Raw genomic sequence first — 15,524 nt, 5'->3', positions numbered from 1 at the left:
TTTATGTATTTTACGTATGGCTTATTAATATTGTGTGTGCTTCTGCTTTTAATAACACGCAGTTATTTATATATTTTTGTCTTAATATATTATTCGTAAAAAAACCTATGGAAAAATATTGTAATTAAAACCCACACAAATGACACTAAATAAAAAATAAACCACTTATTTTTCGATATACCTTGTCCTACTTCGACTCAAAAAGTTATCGATTTCCCTATGTATATGTATGGCTAGTTTTGATCAGAAGAAATAGTAAAATTTTTGGAATTGTTATCTCTACCTGTTAAATTATTGAACTGGTATTTCCCTTACGATTATTGTCGAACCAGAGACTGTCTTTAACTGTTACTTCGAGGACTACCCGTTTCACATTACACAATACTGTATTATTATCGAACTCTTAAATAAATTATATGAAAGAGAATATCCGACCAGTGATACAGAGAACGGTGAGGTTTGAGATTATTCGTTATCGTGTTGTGCAATATGAAAAGGATATAGTATATTCCCATTCGCACTATTTCGTACGTCCCGCTATTCCCTTGAAATTGAAACGTATCGTTTGCAGGGGCGACACTCGCGGGCCTGCCCCCGGGCACGCTGTACCGCGTGCGTGCTACGTACCGCTACACGCGTGAAGACAGCGACGAGTTGTCCTTCGAAGTCGGCGACATCATTCGCGTCGTCGAATATGATGACCCTGAAGAACAGGTTAGTTAGTGTATATGATTAGTAGGTATTGGGTATTGCACTATAATATTTGTTAATGAGTGCTCTGGTGACACAGGAGACGCGATTGCTGTGTAGCGCGTTACGCCCTAACCCCTTTGGTGGTATTTTAATGATCACCTGTTGCGTTTTTTTTTTCACACCGAATTTATATTATAATAATATTATGCGCTCCGAGGAGAAAATGATTATTAATCTATTTTCTGTTTACAGGAGGAAGGCTGGTTGATGGGCATAAAGGAATCGACCAATGAAAAGGGCATGTTCCCCGCGAATTTTACGCGGCCAATATGAGGTGTCGCGGCTATCGGTGTAGCTTCCGCCGGCTACACCGCACTTAGCACGCCAAGGACGCTGGGGTAGTGCGGCACGAGCTGAACCCAACTGGTACACCGTACCCGTCGGGCTCACCTTCAACGCAATACCCATGAGTTTCTTTACATGTGTGAGTGAACGGTCGAAACTCATCGGTACAGTTGGGAACGAACCTGTCTTAGACGAAGTGTTCTGCGCATTCCAAACGTTTCAAATTCAAAATTTTGGAACGTCGCGAATGCCCGGAACACTTCGCTATAATTGTTTATAACTTTAGATTTTAGTTGTTGAATGTTAATAGATATCTATTATTTATTACTTGTGTTGTATTACAACGAATTATGATTTAATACATTACCCGTTTACTTTATTTAACGATTATAATGATTTGTAACAATCTGTATATACCATTTGTATTCTAAGATCATTTTAGTCACTATCAGTATGGTGTAGGGTTAAACGTCCAATATGTATTATAATTGAAATTACTAGATTAATTTTATGATTAACAACAATATGATGCTTAAAGATATTTTGTATTGAAATTAATGTTTTTGACTTGTTTACTTTATAATCGTTTTGACAATAATCGGCACATAAATATCGAATTGCGTATAAATTTTAATAAAAATGCTCATGTTTATATAAATAATGTAAATGGGAAGTGACCTTAACGTGAGTTGGGTAAGCCGACGAACAATACTGTTTTATACATATTTTACGAACAACGTTTTCTCATCATGATTTCCATTTTCAGTATTAAATCATAATAGTGCCGGGCTATCTATGTCAACTGCGGTAGTCTTATTCTACGCCTGTATTCTGATTATTTCCATTCACACATTGCATTTTATAATGAAAGTGTTGGGTTGCATTTGAAAATATAATATTGATTGTCTATAGTTTTAGATGTCAGCTTTTTTGAAAGTCCGCATCCGTCGAATATAGGTCAGAACCTCACAGAACCCATTATTTTCTTCTTTAGCTAAAGCTCGATTTCACGCGTGTGAGTTAATTTATATTGTAAGTTAAGGTATTAAACGCCCCCAAAATCACATCAACATTTTCATATTACTTTCTATAGTCTGAATTACATATTCAAATTATGTCTTTAAACTCAGATCATTTTATGAAATCAGAAATTTAGATGTATATAAAATTGATTTTAGAGTTTTTGTTGACCCTTTATCTTATTGTTACGATTTTAATGTAGTGATTAATTCGAATATATCATGTCTTCTTATTCTCGAGTCGGTAAACTTTTATTTAAGTAGGTTTATGTTTTGTTAAATCAATTTAACCGTAATAGTGAACTGACTAACTTCAATTATCTTTAGAATAAGAATGCTTTGATTAACTGTTAAATATTAGTCGTTTTTCAGTGGTTATATTAAAATGATCTTTAGAAGATAATGGTATCAAACTATACAGATTTTTTATTATAGTGGTATTGAGAAACGACTAGTATAATTAATCGGACAATGCCCAGAAAATAATTGATATTACAATACAATTGCCTGTGTCAAAAACGGTGCTTAGAAAGTGTACATATATACTTTATACATTTTGCCCCATGTTTAGTGATAAGGAGCGAGTGAAACGTGTGTTGAATTATTGAAGTCATACGAGTTTCCAACATTTTCTGTTTTATCTATCACTAATGATAAGAATCCTACTCATATATTTTGTATGGCATCAGTAACATTATCAATGGAATAAAAAGCCATATTTTCGTAATAGTTCCCTACAATCAGTAGAAGAAACATTGTTTTTAGGAACATCTACTAACATTTTCTAAAGAAAAAATATAAATCGACTGATGTTTTATAGAAAATGTTGAGAAAGTAAGTTGCAACGTAGCCTAGGAGTACACACGCGAACACTGCTAGTTACGCCAACGCTACTGGCTGTCCAGTGGATGGTGTATGTAGCTGTGTTGCCGGCCGTACATTGGAGAGTTGTGGCTTTATATCAGCAGTGCCATGCGAAGGTCCATAATAGATTAATTTATAAGTTTGTTAGGACTTGTACAGTTTTTACAACTGCAAATAAAATGTTTCTCACAATTTGATTCCTTTTATTTTGCCAGACCTACTTGTATCTACCATACCATACATAATTTTAAAACAGAATACAAAAAAATACACTCCTCCCATAATTAATTATCAATCAACAGTGTTATTTGACTGCATGAGTAGGTATCTATTCAAAAGTACAGAGACTGCATGAGTAGGTATCTATTCAAAAGTACGTATTACTAGGTTTTACTATACATTGGTGCTGATTCCAGTCGACACCTTTCAATTACTACACTTATCCACCGAAAAGGAAAGGGACGGGTAGTCGACAGTCTAGGTGGGAATTTTATTACTTGACTATACTTGACCATGCTCTATCTCTAATAATAATAATTTAGTTTTAATGAGGGACGTTCCTCAAAAACAATATAGATGGCGCTGTAAAGATTTTCCTTCGTTCATGGACAACAGACGTGCATCTTTTATCATTAACAAAAAAATGATGACTACGGGGTAAAAAATGATGACTACGGTGTACTGCGGTACGACAAAGTAGGCAGGAATCGTAGGATAGAATATCACGGGAACATTATTTCTGTTCTGTTTAATCTGTGACTGTGTTTCATAAATGATCCCTTTTAATTTAATATTAGGTTTATCTCTTTCTCCATAGTCATATTTTAAATTTTGCGCGCTGGGTGAATCTAAGAATAAATAAATTACTGAACGAAAGCGTAATTGTCAAAAACATTCCTATTCACGCGAACTCCTAACAGTTTCAACTTTGATTACTTTTTCGGCCATATAATTCGACAAGTTCGAAAGTGAAACGGAACGTAGAATTTTGATTGATTTGTTGGGGAAGTTGCGCGATTTTACTAGAATTTAATTTATTAACAGTTATAACACATTTATAGACATAAAACATCATGGTAATATTTAAAACCGTTCTTTTGTGTTCCTGAATATGTGCGATATACGCGAAAAAACACTATATTTGTATAAATAATATTATGTGCGTGTGTGAAAAGTACCTGTTACGTATCGGAGTGTTTAAAAAGTGAACAGTAAATAAATTTATCTTTATTTTATCCAACAGAATTATAAATATAAATCTGCAGAAATATTGAATGTAAGTACTATAATAACTAACATTTATTTATAAAAATGTTGGTTTGTTTGGCTTAGTATTTATGTACCTTTTGTGAATTGTGTTGAATTTATTTTATTTTTTGTTTTGTTTGTTTAGGCTATTAGAGTGCTGGAAAACCCAATGGCAATCATGAAGTACCTTTGCTTTGTAAGTTTTTTATTTTTTAGTAGTTTGATAAAGGACAAGGATAGGTCATACTTAGGGGTCACCAGTATCCTCAGATCCGACCAAGTATTTATTTAAACATCATAATACGCACTTAACCTAATCCAACAATGTTAGCATACAATCTTATAAGATAACAATTAATATCTTTGGAAATCAGTCAATGTGCTTGTGAACAAATCCAGATTTTGTGACATTAAATTTAATATTATAATAGCTATTGTGAACAGGCAAAACATATGCAAATTTGTCCTTGCTACTGGCACTTTAAACTTAATTATGTATCCTCAGACATAGGGTACCTACTCTGATCATCAAACCAAATACCGGACAGACCAGTCAGTTTGGCCGGGCATTTGGGTAAAATGCTGTAAGTTACATCCTATTTCTTTAAGGATTATGTGTCTTAGTATATGAACACAAAAAAAATGTAATACCAAGATTTTATGATCATTTTTCAAAATCTTGGTGAATTAAAATGAAGTAAAAATAAAATGGAATGACAAAGTCTTCTTTATTATGAATTATTCATTAATGAACTGCATCACTCACTCTACCATATAACTGGTTAAATTTAAAAAGCCTAACAAAAGAAGGGCTCTGTTTGATTTGGCCCATGCTCATTTTGAATAGTTAAAATAGTCTAATTATATCCTATTTTATCCAGATGCCTGGCAACACTGCTCAGGCAAAATCCCAATCCTGTAAAGTCAGAAATTAAACCAAGTTCACAATTTGTGTGGTAATTATTTAAGACCAACTAAGAGTACTATCTGCATACAAATTCAATGTGCGTGTGTGTGTATCCATAATTTTATAGTGACTAATTGAAAACAATGCACTGTGAATAATAACAATGTTAAAATATCTAGTTACCATAGTAATTATAAAAGTAAAATAGGTACCTACCTGTACAATAAAATAGATTATAAGTAAGAGTAAGATTCACTTTTGGAATAGGTAGGTATTTTATTAAAATGTCAGGCATTAATGTTTATTAAAATATTTGACATTATTGAACTCTATATTATACATAAAAAAATTAATTCATTTATTCAATGAATGTTCTTTTTCCGTGTAGGTAGGTAGACTAGATTGGTCCAAGTATTTTGCTGTTAACTACTTGTTTCTTCAGAGCTAATAATCGTTACATTACCTTTTTAACCGACTTCAAAGAAAGGTATGAGACATTTGTTATGTAAAAATTGACGATTCAAAATGTAACTATGTTACCTACTGAATAAAGATATTCTTGAATTTGAATTTGGTAGAAGTTCAATTTTATTTTCAATTCATTGGGATGTTTTTTATGTATGTTCTTTAAAATGAAATGTAAAATATCCAATGTATATGACACAACTGTATTATACTAGAAGGAAGAGTGAATATTTCTTTTATAGCAGCTGTGTTCACGGTGAGAATCCAATTTTATGTTAAGTAGGAAGAGATTTGCCTAACTTTCTGACACATCTTATTCCTCTCTAACATTAGGTAGGTATATGAAAAGAGTTCACGTAGGAAAGTCTTGAGCAAGTTGTTTTTTAAAGAGATGTATTTTTTATTTTCCCATTTTTCTTTCCTTGGGGTTTTAGTTTAGTTTCTGGAGTACCTAAATAATTCTATGAAAAGTATTGATCAGTAGAGTAGGTAGGTACAGTAGAGTTTACAAAAAAAAATAGTTTATTTTTTTGGTCTGGTTTGAGACCTACAAAAAAAAACTATTTATAGGTAATTCATAAATTTCATAATTTTTAAGTATTTGTGTTACTACAATTGATTATACTATACCTACTTACAGTCAAAAACATATGGAAAACATAGTTACAAAAGGTGGTTTTATAAACAGACTGGCAGCAATCTCTGTCAGGCAACCCCTGGTCTTGAGGGTAACAAAAAAAATTGGTACCTACCTACTTACCTTCAAGTTTATACGAAACTGGAAAACTGTAGATAATTTGTTTTTACAACTATCTATACTAAACTTAGACTTCCGATCTGATTTATTAAACTTCTATATATTGTTTCTATATTTCTTCACATGAATAAGGTATAGGTATATCTATACGAAACAATGCTTCTAATATATCCAAGTACCTACCTATATGTAGTACACTACGTTTCGACACTAGACACGATACAACACGAGAAGGCTACGCGAGCTTTCATTATTTTCTCCGATACCATTATTTTTCCTCTTTTCACTGCTGTGAGAGGCACGGGCGAACCTGATAAGCAGTCTAGCGGGCGCTAGTCTGCCGCGTGCCACGGGCTGAGTAGCTCGAGTGCTAGTGCCACTTCAATATTTTTTTATACATCGCGCCTTTTTCTCGGAATCAATCATTAGGTAGGTATTTGTTTTTTTGTTGTTTGAAATTGTTTATATTTGTAGTAGGTACTAATCGAATATTAAAAGAACCTGAAAAAGTTTAAATAGGTAATTTATTAGTCGGTACCTAATTTGTGTCTTCAAAGATTAAAAAATGCGTAGTGTTTTGCCTTACTAATTATCTATAAGAACTCTACATACATTTAAAGCACTTACCTACCTATAGGTACCTATAAATCTGAAATTATCGTAAATCTAGGTAGGTAGGTAAGGTAGGTCCTACGTCGCGAAATTCACAACGTTTCAAAGTTTCAAGATGTTCGATCGAATGATTTAATATTAAAGTGTCTACACTATTCCAGCCATCATGCAATATGACTGTAGTGTCAATCTAGTAGAGTAGGTATTGCATTAAACTACCTGACTCTGTGGTCTGACCTGAATATGACTACGGAATGTTATTAAATCCCCGCTCCCCAGGGAATTGACATTTATTTCATTATTCTTTCAGTTGGCTTTTTACTCCGTCTGCACGGTATAGTCAGAAAGCTTGAATAAATATTTAATGCAAGTTATAAACTGTTGTTTAGTTTTAAATACTTCTTTCGAATGGTTTTCAAAATCTTTTTGGCCTACATAGGTAGGTCATCTTGTGGTTTATGGGGCCGTACGTATGTTTCTATGAAGTACCTATCTTTGAAAGTTGCTTGCCGAAGATACGTTTTGTTCTAATTTTGTAAACAAAAAAGAAGCAGGTATCTATATTAAAACAAATATAGATTTTGTTATAAATGCTATAGGTAATAGGTAGGGACGTACTGGAACTGACCGCATTATAAACTGAATCCGATTCAAAACCTCTTCCGATTCCAAGCAAATACTAATATTGGAAAATCGCACTAATTATAAAGAAGAAACACCCTTTATTTGTTCGGTAGGTTTGTGCAATGGCTCTTTGTTGAACAAACAAAGACCAGCTAGGGTATTGCTCCCGTGTTGGCTTTCAGGTGACTGAAGTTGTCTGGCTGGGATGACGACCCTTTATTGATTTGGTCTCTCTGTGACTTTTCTTTCGATACCGTTTTTCCGAAACTGAGACATAATTCTGGGAAGTTTTGTAGGTACCTACCTATATTTTTTTCTTTTGTGTGATTGGATCCGCACCGTTTTGTTAATTTGCACCAATAGTTATCAATTTATCTTTAGTGCAGTTTTCACTAACACCGTTGCTCGATCATTATAGACGGCGATACGGCTCATCACCTATCACGTTAGTCTAACAGAAAGCTCGGTGAGGTGGGGGTACTTAGTTCATATTGCGATGGATGTACCTCTCGTAAGGCCTTATGTTGTTGTTATAGACAACTCTCTTATCATTCGCATAACGCGTGTTTTGTTTTAAACTCATTCTGGAAAATATAAGACCTTTTTAATTAAATTATGCTACAGCACACATGCTATATGTTGTCGTGCTTGCGGTAAAGAGGAATAAGTTTACCAAAACTTTTTAATTAAATTGCCACCGGTCGTGGATACGAACGTAAACAAAACACAGGGCAATATAAAGCTTCATGATTATTGACACTATTTAGTTCCAAGCTCGGCTAAGCTTTCATTATTTAATGATAAATACCTAGTAGGTACGCAGTAAAGGCATTAAAGGCGAGTATTGATAGAGATAACCCATATTACCCGGATGTCGTATTATGATATGATTAGTTACTATAGGTATCTATCCACCCCGCATCTCTACATTGATTGATTTTGAGCTATTAGTAGGCACCTAGATCCACTACATTATAGCTAGCAGGTCTTGGATAACCGAAAAATATCAGTTGCTGCTGGGGCACGGGCCTTCCCTATGGATGGATAGGGAGATCGGTCCTAAAACCACCACGCGGGCCCAGTGCGGATTGGTGGTTATTAACGACTGCTAATGCAGCCGGGACCAACGGCTTAACGTGCCTTCCGAAGCACGGAGGAGCTCGAGATGAAATTTTTTTTGTGGTCACCCATTCTATAACCGGCCTTTGCGAAAGTTGCTTAACTTCAACAATCGCAGACCGAGCGCGTTTACCGCTGCGCCACCGAGCTCCTCAAAATAACGATACCGCTTAATTACTTATTCATCGATTTTTGGCCGAAATTTTAAATTTCAGTATAGTCTTTATTTTTTTAGCTATTGATAAATAGAGGTACCGGCACCACCAATGACCACCTTACACCAAGTGAAGCGTGAATACTCACTTCATCTTGTGATTGATGTACATGATTAGGCCAATTGGGAATTATAGTCATGAGCTTGTGTTATGTTGTGTTCAATCAAATCGGTACCGTAATTTTATACCGGTAGCGTAACTTTATAGCCGGTAGCCAGTACCGAGTATAGTTTCATTTATTAATAGCCAGCGATCCACCAGTTTCCTAGTGAAAGAAACTTTAAAATTAAAAATGCATAGGTACATAGTTGGAAGTTGGAATACAACCAACTCTAGTAATTAATTACACAGTGAGTTCGTTCGTGTGTTTTCCAACCGTCTCTAATCAAGGTAAAAGTTGGTTATGTTCACACAAGGATATTTCCAGGAGTATATAGGTACCTATTTAACGATTGTCATAATATATTTTCCTGTAATGTCTCTGTCACCGTAAAATTGTAAATAACGTTAGATTATAATCTATCGATTTGAATCTCGCGAGATTGTGAACTGTCGAATAATTATGAATCGTATCATATTGCTTACAATTTAACGTATTATTTTTCGGTAGATTATAATTTATCGAAGTGAAACCGTCAAATTGTGATACGAAACGCACCTCGCGTGCTATACCATAGAGTTACAAAACTATTAGAGTGAGCATAATGTTAATTTGGGATTCTCTTAAAATGCATAAATGTTTTTGTCATAATTTTAATTATCATAATCCTTTTTGCATAACGTTTTTTAGCATAATAGTTTTACTTTCCCATAATAACATCTAGGAATACTGGTTTGTTAGGTATAACTTATTTTTGGGATTAATAAATAGATATCCATAATTCTTTTTTAGAATAATAGTGTTTTGTCATAATTTTTACAAGGCATAACAGTAGGTTAGGGTGCGGCGGGGGTGGCCCTTGGGCCACCCCTATGCCGCCAACATGTTTATCTTACACACGAAAAGTATACTGAATGATACGTTTCAGATTTTTTAATTTTGATACATTTTTTCTTACCATGTGATGTCAGAATTATTGATTACTTACTAAATAATTAATAAATACGTACTTGATTTCACAATCTTGAAGAGCATTTATTTTATTTGACTGACACCTGTGTTTTATTCCTAACTCTATGGACACAGAACGGTCTACTGTAAGGCCGACCAATCAGGGACAGCCGTCGGACAGTTGACAATTTGACAATTGTAAGATTGTGATTTAACAGTTTTACTTCGATAGATTATAATCTGACGAATAATAATACGTTAAATTGTAAGCAGTATATTACGTTTCACAATGTTTCGACAGTTCACAATCTCGCGAGATAGATTATAATCTAACGTTATTTACAATTTTACGGTGACATCTCCAATGCTTGGAATGGATTACCGTTACTTTTCCCGTAGTAACGGGTAATATTTTCCTTGTTTTTTCATGCTTTTATTTTTTGGCCTTAAATCCCAAATATGCCTTTTAAAATTTAAAACCCTTTTGTGTCTGGAAATTCGGGCCTCGTTCCTATCAGACTTCACGTACAAAAACCATTTTATTACATCAAGTAGATGACAAAGGTATAAGCAATCTTCTTATTTGCATATCGCTTGTATTGGTCAAAACCAACGAGATAACAATGTATTTTCCGCATAACACCAGATTTAACTGGATAAAATAGGACATGAACTTTTGATTTTTGTGTATCCTTTATTTATCGCTACACTTACTATCTATCTACTTATACATATAGGTGGTTATTATATAGGTGGGTATAGTAGATTTCTGCATCCATGAACATTTCTTTTTCAGGACTTATTGTGGATTAGCCGCAAATAGCATTAACTACTTAATTTAAATTGTAAGAAGACATATCTTGAGATTTTTATCCGTTGTCTCAGAATTTTGGTCTGAATTAGTCCCCAGTATTCGTTGTGGTGTCAATAACACCCATACGCACTTGTATGGCTCCTTGTACGGTCACGAGTACTAATATGTATACACTTTGAAACCATGTCACATTAACTTGTTTGACAAATTAAACCTTAAGTCCCATTAAAGGTAAAATTGCGACAGGGTTCTAAAGTGGGTACGTTATATTGCTCATGACTGTATGTACTTGTACGGGTGTAAGTGACATCGTAACGAAAATTCCACGTGATATTAACTCAGAATCATGGTCTCAATCATTCCCTTCAGTATTCGTTACGATGTTTCTAACACCCTGTATACTTTGTGACAGTTTACTAACCAGTAATAGATACAAAGATCCGTTAGAGTTCTACAATTTCCCCATAGGAAAACTAGGTATTAAACTACACCACACTACGTTTTTCATTTTATTTCAGACCAGAAATGGAACAAAATTACTGTCGGCGGCAGGAAAAATAAATATTGAACCGATAGAATTCTTGCTTGAAATGAAAATCCGAAATTACATTTGATACGTTCGATCAAAGAGAATTCCTTCGATCTCATACAGTATATTGATTTAATTTTTCCGTGTTTCCACTTAATTTATACTCTTACTGATTCTTATTTTTACTTGTACACCTACTTGCTGTATTCCAAGACACATTTCTAAAAAATGTTTAGAATACGATCTCCCTAATTTTAATTAAACTTTTAATGTAACCGTTCAAGGAAAACCTACTTAAACAGTCGGAAATCACTTTCTTTAATGTGATGGTGCACAGATTATAGCGCCTTACGAGTCCTAATTCAGAATAGGTAAGGGTAATTAGTTCTTAGATGAAGATGGTGGTGTATGAAAATCATGAACATCCGATATACTTACGTACGTTGCGCTGCTGGATGTTAGTACTATAATTTAATCTATGTTGCTGACCACGGGTGTTCCTACTAGTGTTGACTATCGATAGGCCACTATCGATAGGTTAACGAAAATATCGATAGCTCATTTAGATCAATACTTCGTTACACCAGGCTTCTGATAATTGCAAGTACTATCGATAAGTAGTATCGATAGTATAGATGATTTTCAAGACCAATAATCGATAGTCTAACTATCGTCGATATTTCGGCAACAGTACCTATTCGCCTCAATCGTATAGGGGTTTGGTATTGGTAATGGTATTCGCGTGCCGTTTTCCGCATCTCGAGGTCTGCGCCTATTTTGCGTGGTACCTGAAACGAATCATAGTAGTGAAACGGAGTATACTCGATCATAGTTTAGACTGAAATTCTAGTCTAAACTATGATCGAGGGGGGTGAGGTAAACCTAGCTCAGACGCTGGTGGGGAGCGGAGAGTTGCCGTTCTATTCGTAGTATATTATTCCTTATTCTATGGCACAGTGAACAGTAATCGTATAAGGGTTACAGATGATATTCCACCACGCTGCTCTACTGTAGATTACAGTTGGGTAGAAATTGCATTTTCTGGATAAAGTATAAGGATAGTAACATAAAGCCGTGAGCTAATATTATGGAAAATACCTTCGGTAAACAATACCATAAATAATAACAGAAACGGTATTTACTACGATAAGGTCATAGCCTTGTTTAATATAACGAGCATTACGTATAATGGGGTAACATGGAATCTCCATAATATCAACAGAGTGGGGTCAAGCGTTGTAATGTTAGGAGTTTTCTGTATTCATTACGAAATTCCATTTTACTGTATAGCGGGGATTTGCTAAATAGTTAATAAAAGTATGCAACGTGCGCTTCTTTGATGATCGGTAGATACGAGATGATATTATTATTATCATCAGTCCACACCATCCCACTGTGCGTGGCTCTGCGCACCTCTTGGAATGTGGGCGTGAAGAAGACGTATATACGTATAGTACATGTGTATGTACTTAACTAAACGAGTATAGTTTAGTAGGGTAATACGTCTATAAGCATCTTTCTCACGTACGTAGTGAACATACGATTTTGCTAACAGTAACCTTGAGCTGCACGGGACAAGAGCTTAGGTAATTTACTTTAGCATTTGACGACATACATAAACTCACGTTCGTAATCCCCAAAGGTATCAACAGAGCCACAAGTAATCAAAAGACAACTTGTGGCCACTTTTGATATGATGTCCTTTATGATAAACTAGCTTTTGCCCGCGACTTCGTCCGCGTGGCGTGTTATAAAATAGAGATCTTTGTGTGTGTGGGAGTGCATGTCAAATTTCAAGCATCTAACTTATGCAGTTTAGATTTTTTTGATACAACATATTTTTCCTGCTAACTCCCGTTTCCGTGGGAATTTTGCAATATCCTATTGCAACTAAGCTTTAAGTTTACTAAGGTACCTGCATGCCAAATTTCAAGCGTCTAACTTAAGTGGTTTAGATTTTTTATACAAAAGGATTTTCCCGCTAATTCCCGTTCCCGTGGGAATTTCGGGAATTCCTTTCTTAGTGCACCTCTACGGTACCTAAGCTACGTCCCTTTCAAATTTCAAGTGCCTACGTTTAGCCGTTAAGGCTGTGCGTTGATATGTCAGTCAGTCAGTTTCTCCTTTTATTATTTAGAAGATTAAAAAGCATACAGCCCCACTGTCGTTTTCACGACATACCCGTGAAGATAAGCAGCTGAATGCGTTCTACGTTTTTTATTCGTTGAGTAGGTAGGTGTCAGAGAGTAGGTAGGTACTTAGGTATGAGTGGATGTACCTACTTACTCGTATTAATACATAGCAATAGTACTTTCTAGAAATATTACACCAGGTAGTTCAGTAGCGTTGAGAATTTTAGAGGCAACCACTACCTACCTAAGTACTTGATAAAGTTCCATATAGACCTTTGAATAATTTTACCAATGTGTCACATTATAAAGAAAAGAAAATGCATATCGCAATAACAACAGACTTCTAAAATGTACAAAAAATAGCTATCTTCTTCTATTCTATCGTGTGGGTTGTGAGGTGGATTACCAACCTCATCAACCGTGGTGTCAGGGTTACTATTGATATTGAGCCGTCAAAGGCCCCTGACATGACTCATGTAACGACTACGTACTTACATCAGTAAGTAGTAACCGGGACCAATCGCTTAACGTGCCTTCCAAAGCACGGATCGTCTTACTTTCGGACAATCAGGTGATCAGCCTGTAATGTCCTAAAACAAACTAGAAGGCACAAAGCGAATTTTGTGACATGTCCCCACTGGGATTCGAACCCGGGACCTGCGGATCGTGAGCCCAGCGCTCTACTACTTTACCACGAAGACCGTAAGTTAGCTATTAAACAATTAGATAGCCTCGAATTTTGAACTTGGATTATATTTAAATTTATGCCATGCAAATTAAACTTTTTGTAAATTCTCTTACGTCCTTGATGTACGAATGTCACTATAGTACGTCAATCAACTTAATTAGTATCTATCCTAAGTTCGAAAACATTGACTGTATTTAAATCAGGCTAGCAACACCCAATTTCCAAACTAGCACAAAAGAAAAAATATCTGACTCATCGACTAACAACAACATCAACAATTATCCAAGCTTATATTTCTTCTCGCTTTAAAAATCTGGTTGTAATCGGCCAAGTTTATACACGAGTATGACTATCAGTCTAACCTCTTTCACCCGGGGTCAACAAACTTTTAAGATACAAAATATCCACCAAATACCCCTCTTTTTATGGAACAACATATGAAATAATTATTAGAAATATTGTAAAGGAAAAACAAGAATGATATTTCGCGGAACCCCTAGGCTCCACGGAACCCACTTTGGGAATCGCTGCCTAGAGTATGGAATCTAGTAATGAAAGCTTACTAACACAATAGTTTCAAGAGTCCTCATCCGGAATCTAACCCGGACCTCCAGATCGTGAGCCTAACGCTCTAACCACTAGACCACGGAGGCACTAGAAACGAATAATGAACGAGTGAAATGACCTAACAAATTATGCCAAGGTTCTTCTAATGTTAAATTTTCTTCCAATATCGACTGAAAGGCAAGCGGGTAAGGTCGATCCTCATTAGGCGTTTGTAGCTGTTGGTGTATGTTCACTTCCCTTTATTCCATTAAACTCCAACGTGACAAAGACTTTGATAATAAAGAAAATAAATATACCAAGTTTATACTGATTTCATTCAAAGAGTAGATCCGATAACGATCTTAAAGACAGATTTACTGGGTCACTTTTTTATTTCGTGACGACAATCCATAGAAACAAATCCGACATTTTACATGAAACCATATCTCATTAACTGATGTGCAAGCAGCACGAAATTATAGGTAGGTACTTCAATGCTTTGAATGTTTTCATTTAAACCTTCGATTGCCGCCCCTGAAATGTTGAAATAAGTTTTAATACCAACGTATTCATTTAATTGTCAATTTTCCTGCAGGTCAATGAATATCTATGCAGAACAATCAGTGTCACAGAAAAAAACAAATTAGGTACTATTTATTAACTTCGTCCGTCTAAACCCTTTTTGTAATCAGGCATTTATATCTCCCAGTGACAGAATGCCGACCGCGCTCTATCCAAAATGTTTATCTCCAGGGAATTAATAATCCAAGCTACATTTTTTTTTAATTTATAGCTAAGCAAGGGAAAGTAAACTAAGTGTTCTTTATAACGCCACCTAAATATTCCAAAAGCAGGAAATAAAGAACTATTCCTAGATTCCTACTGATTAATACATC

At 35.0% G+C, this 15,524-nt stretch overlaps 2 protein-coding genes across 6 annotated transcripts in view; both read left to right on the top strand.

Annotated features, from left to right (window-relative positions):
* The window catches only part of LOC126369476 (myc box-dependent-interacting protein 1), a 43,234-nt gene extending 40,121 nt beyond the window's left edge, over positions 1 to 3,113 (top strand). For all 4 annotated transcript variants that reach the window (XM_050013895.1, XM_050013894.1, XM_050013893.1 and 1 more), the window contains 2 exons: positions 572 to 714; positions 946 to 3,113. In XM_050013895.1, coding sequence (XP_049869852.1) covers positions 572 to 714; positions 946 to 1,026 — 224 coding nt within the window. In that variant the 3' untranslated portion in view covers positions 1,027 to 3,113. The remainder of the gene's footprint in view (positions 1 to 571; positions 715 to 945) is intronic.
* Positions 3,114 to 3,923: 810 nt separating this feature from the next.
* Positions 3,924 to 15,524, top strand: part of LOC126369470 (fatty-acid amide hydrolase 2-B-like) — a 31,070-nt gene continuing 19,469 nt past the window's right edge. The window contains exons 1-2 of one of the 2 annotated variants that reach the window (XM_050013885.1): positions 3,924 to 4,197; positions 4,315 to 4,365. The gene's annotated coding sequence lies outside the window, so the exon portion shown is untranslated. Of the gene's footprint in view, positions 4,198 to 4,314; positions 4,366 to 6,618; positions 6,728 to 15,524 lie in introns of those variants that run through there. The other variant, XM_050013886.1, reaches the window with a different exon arrangement.

This window comes from Pectinophora gossypiella, chromosome 9 (genome assembly GCF_024362695.1).
Source record: "Pectinophora gossypiella chromosome 9, ilPecGoss1.1, whole genome shotgun sequence".
NCBI lineage: Eukaryota > Metazoa > Arthropoda > Insecta > Lepidoptera > Gelechiidae > Pectinophora > Pectinophora gossypiella.
The sequence above is the reverse complement of the archived record's forward strand: the minus strand, read 5'-3'. Positions and strand labels throughout refer to the sequence as shown.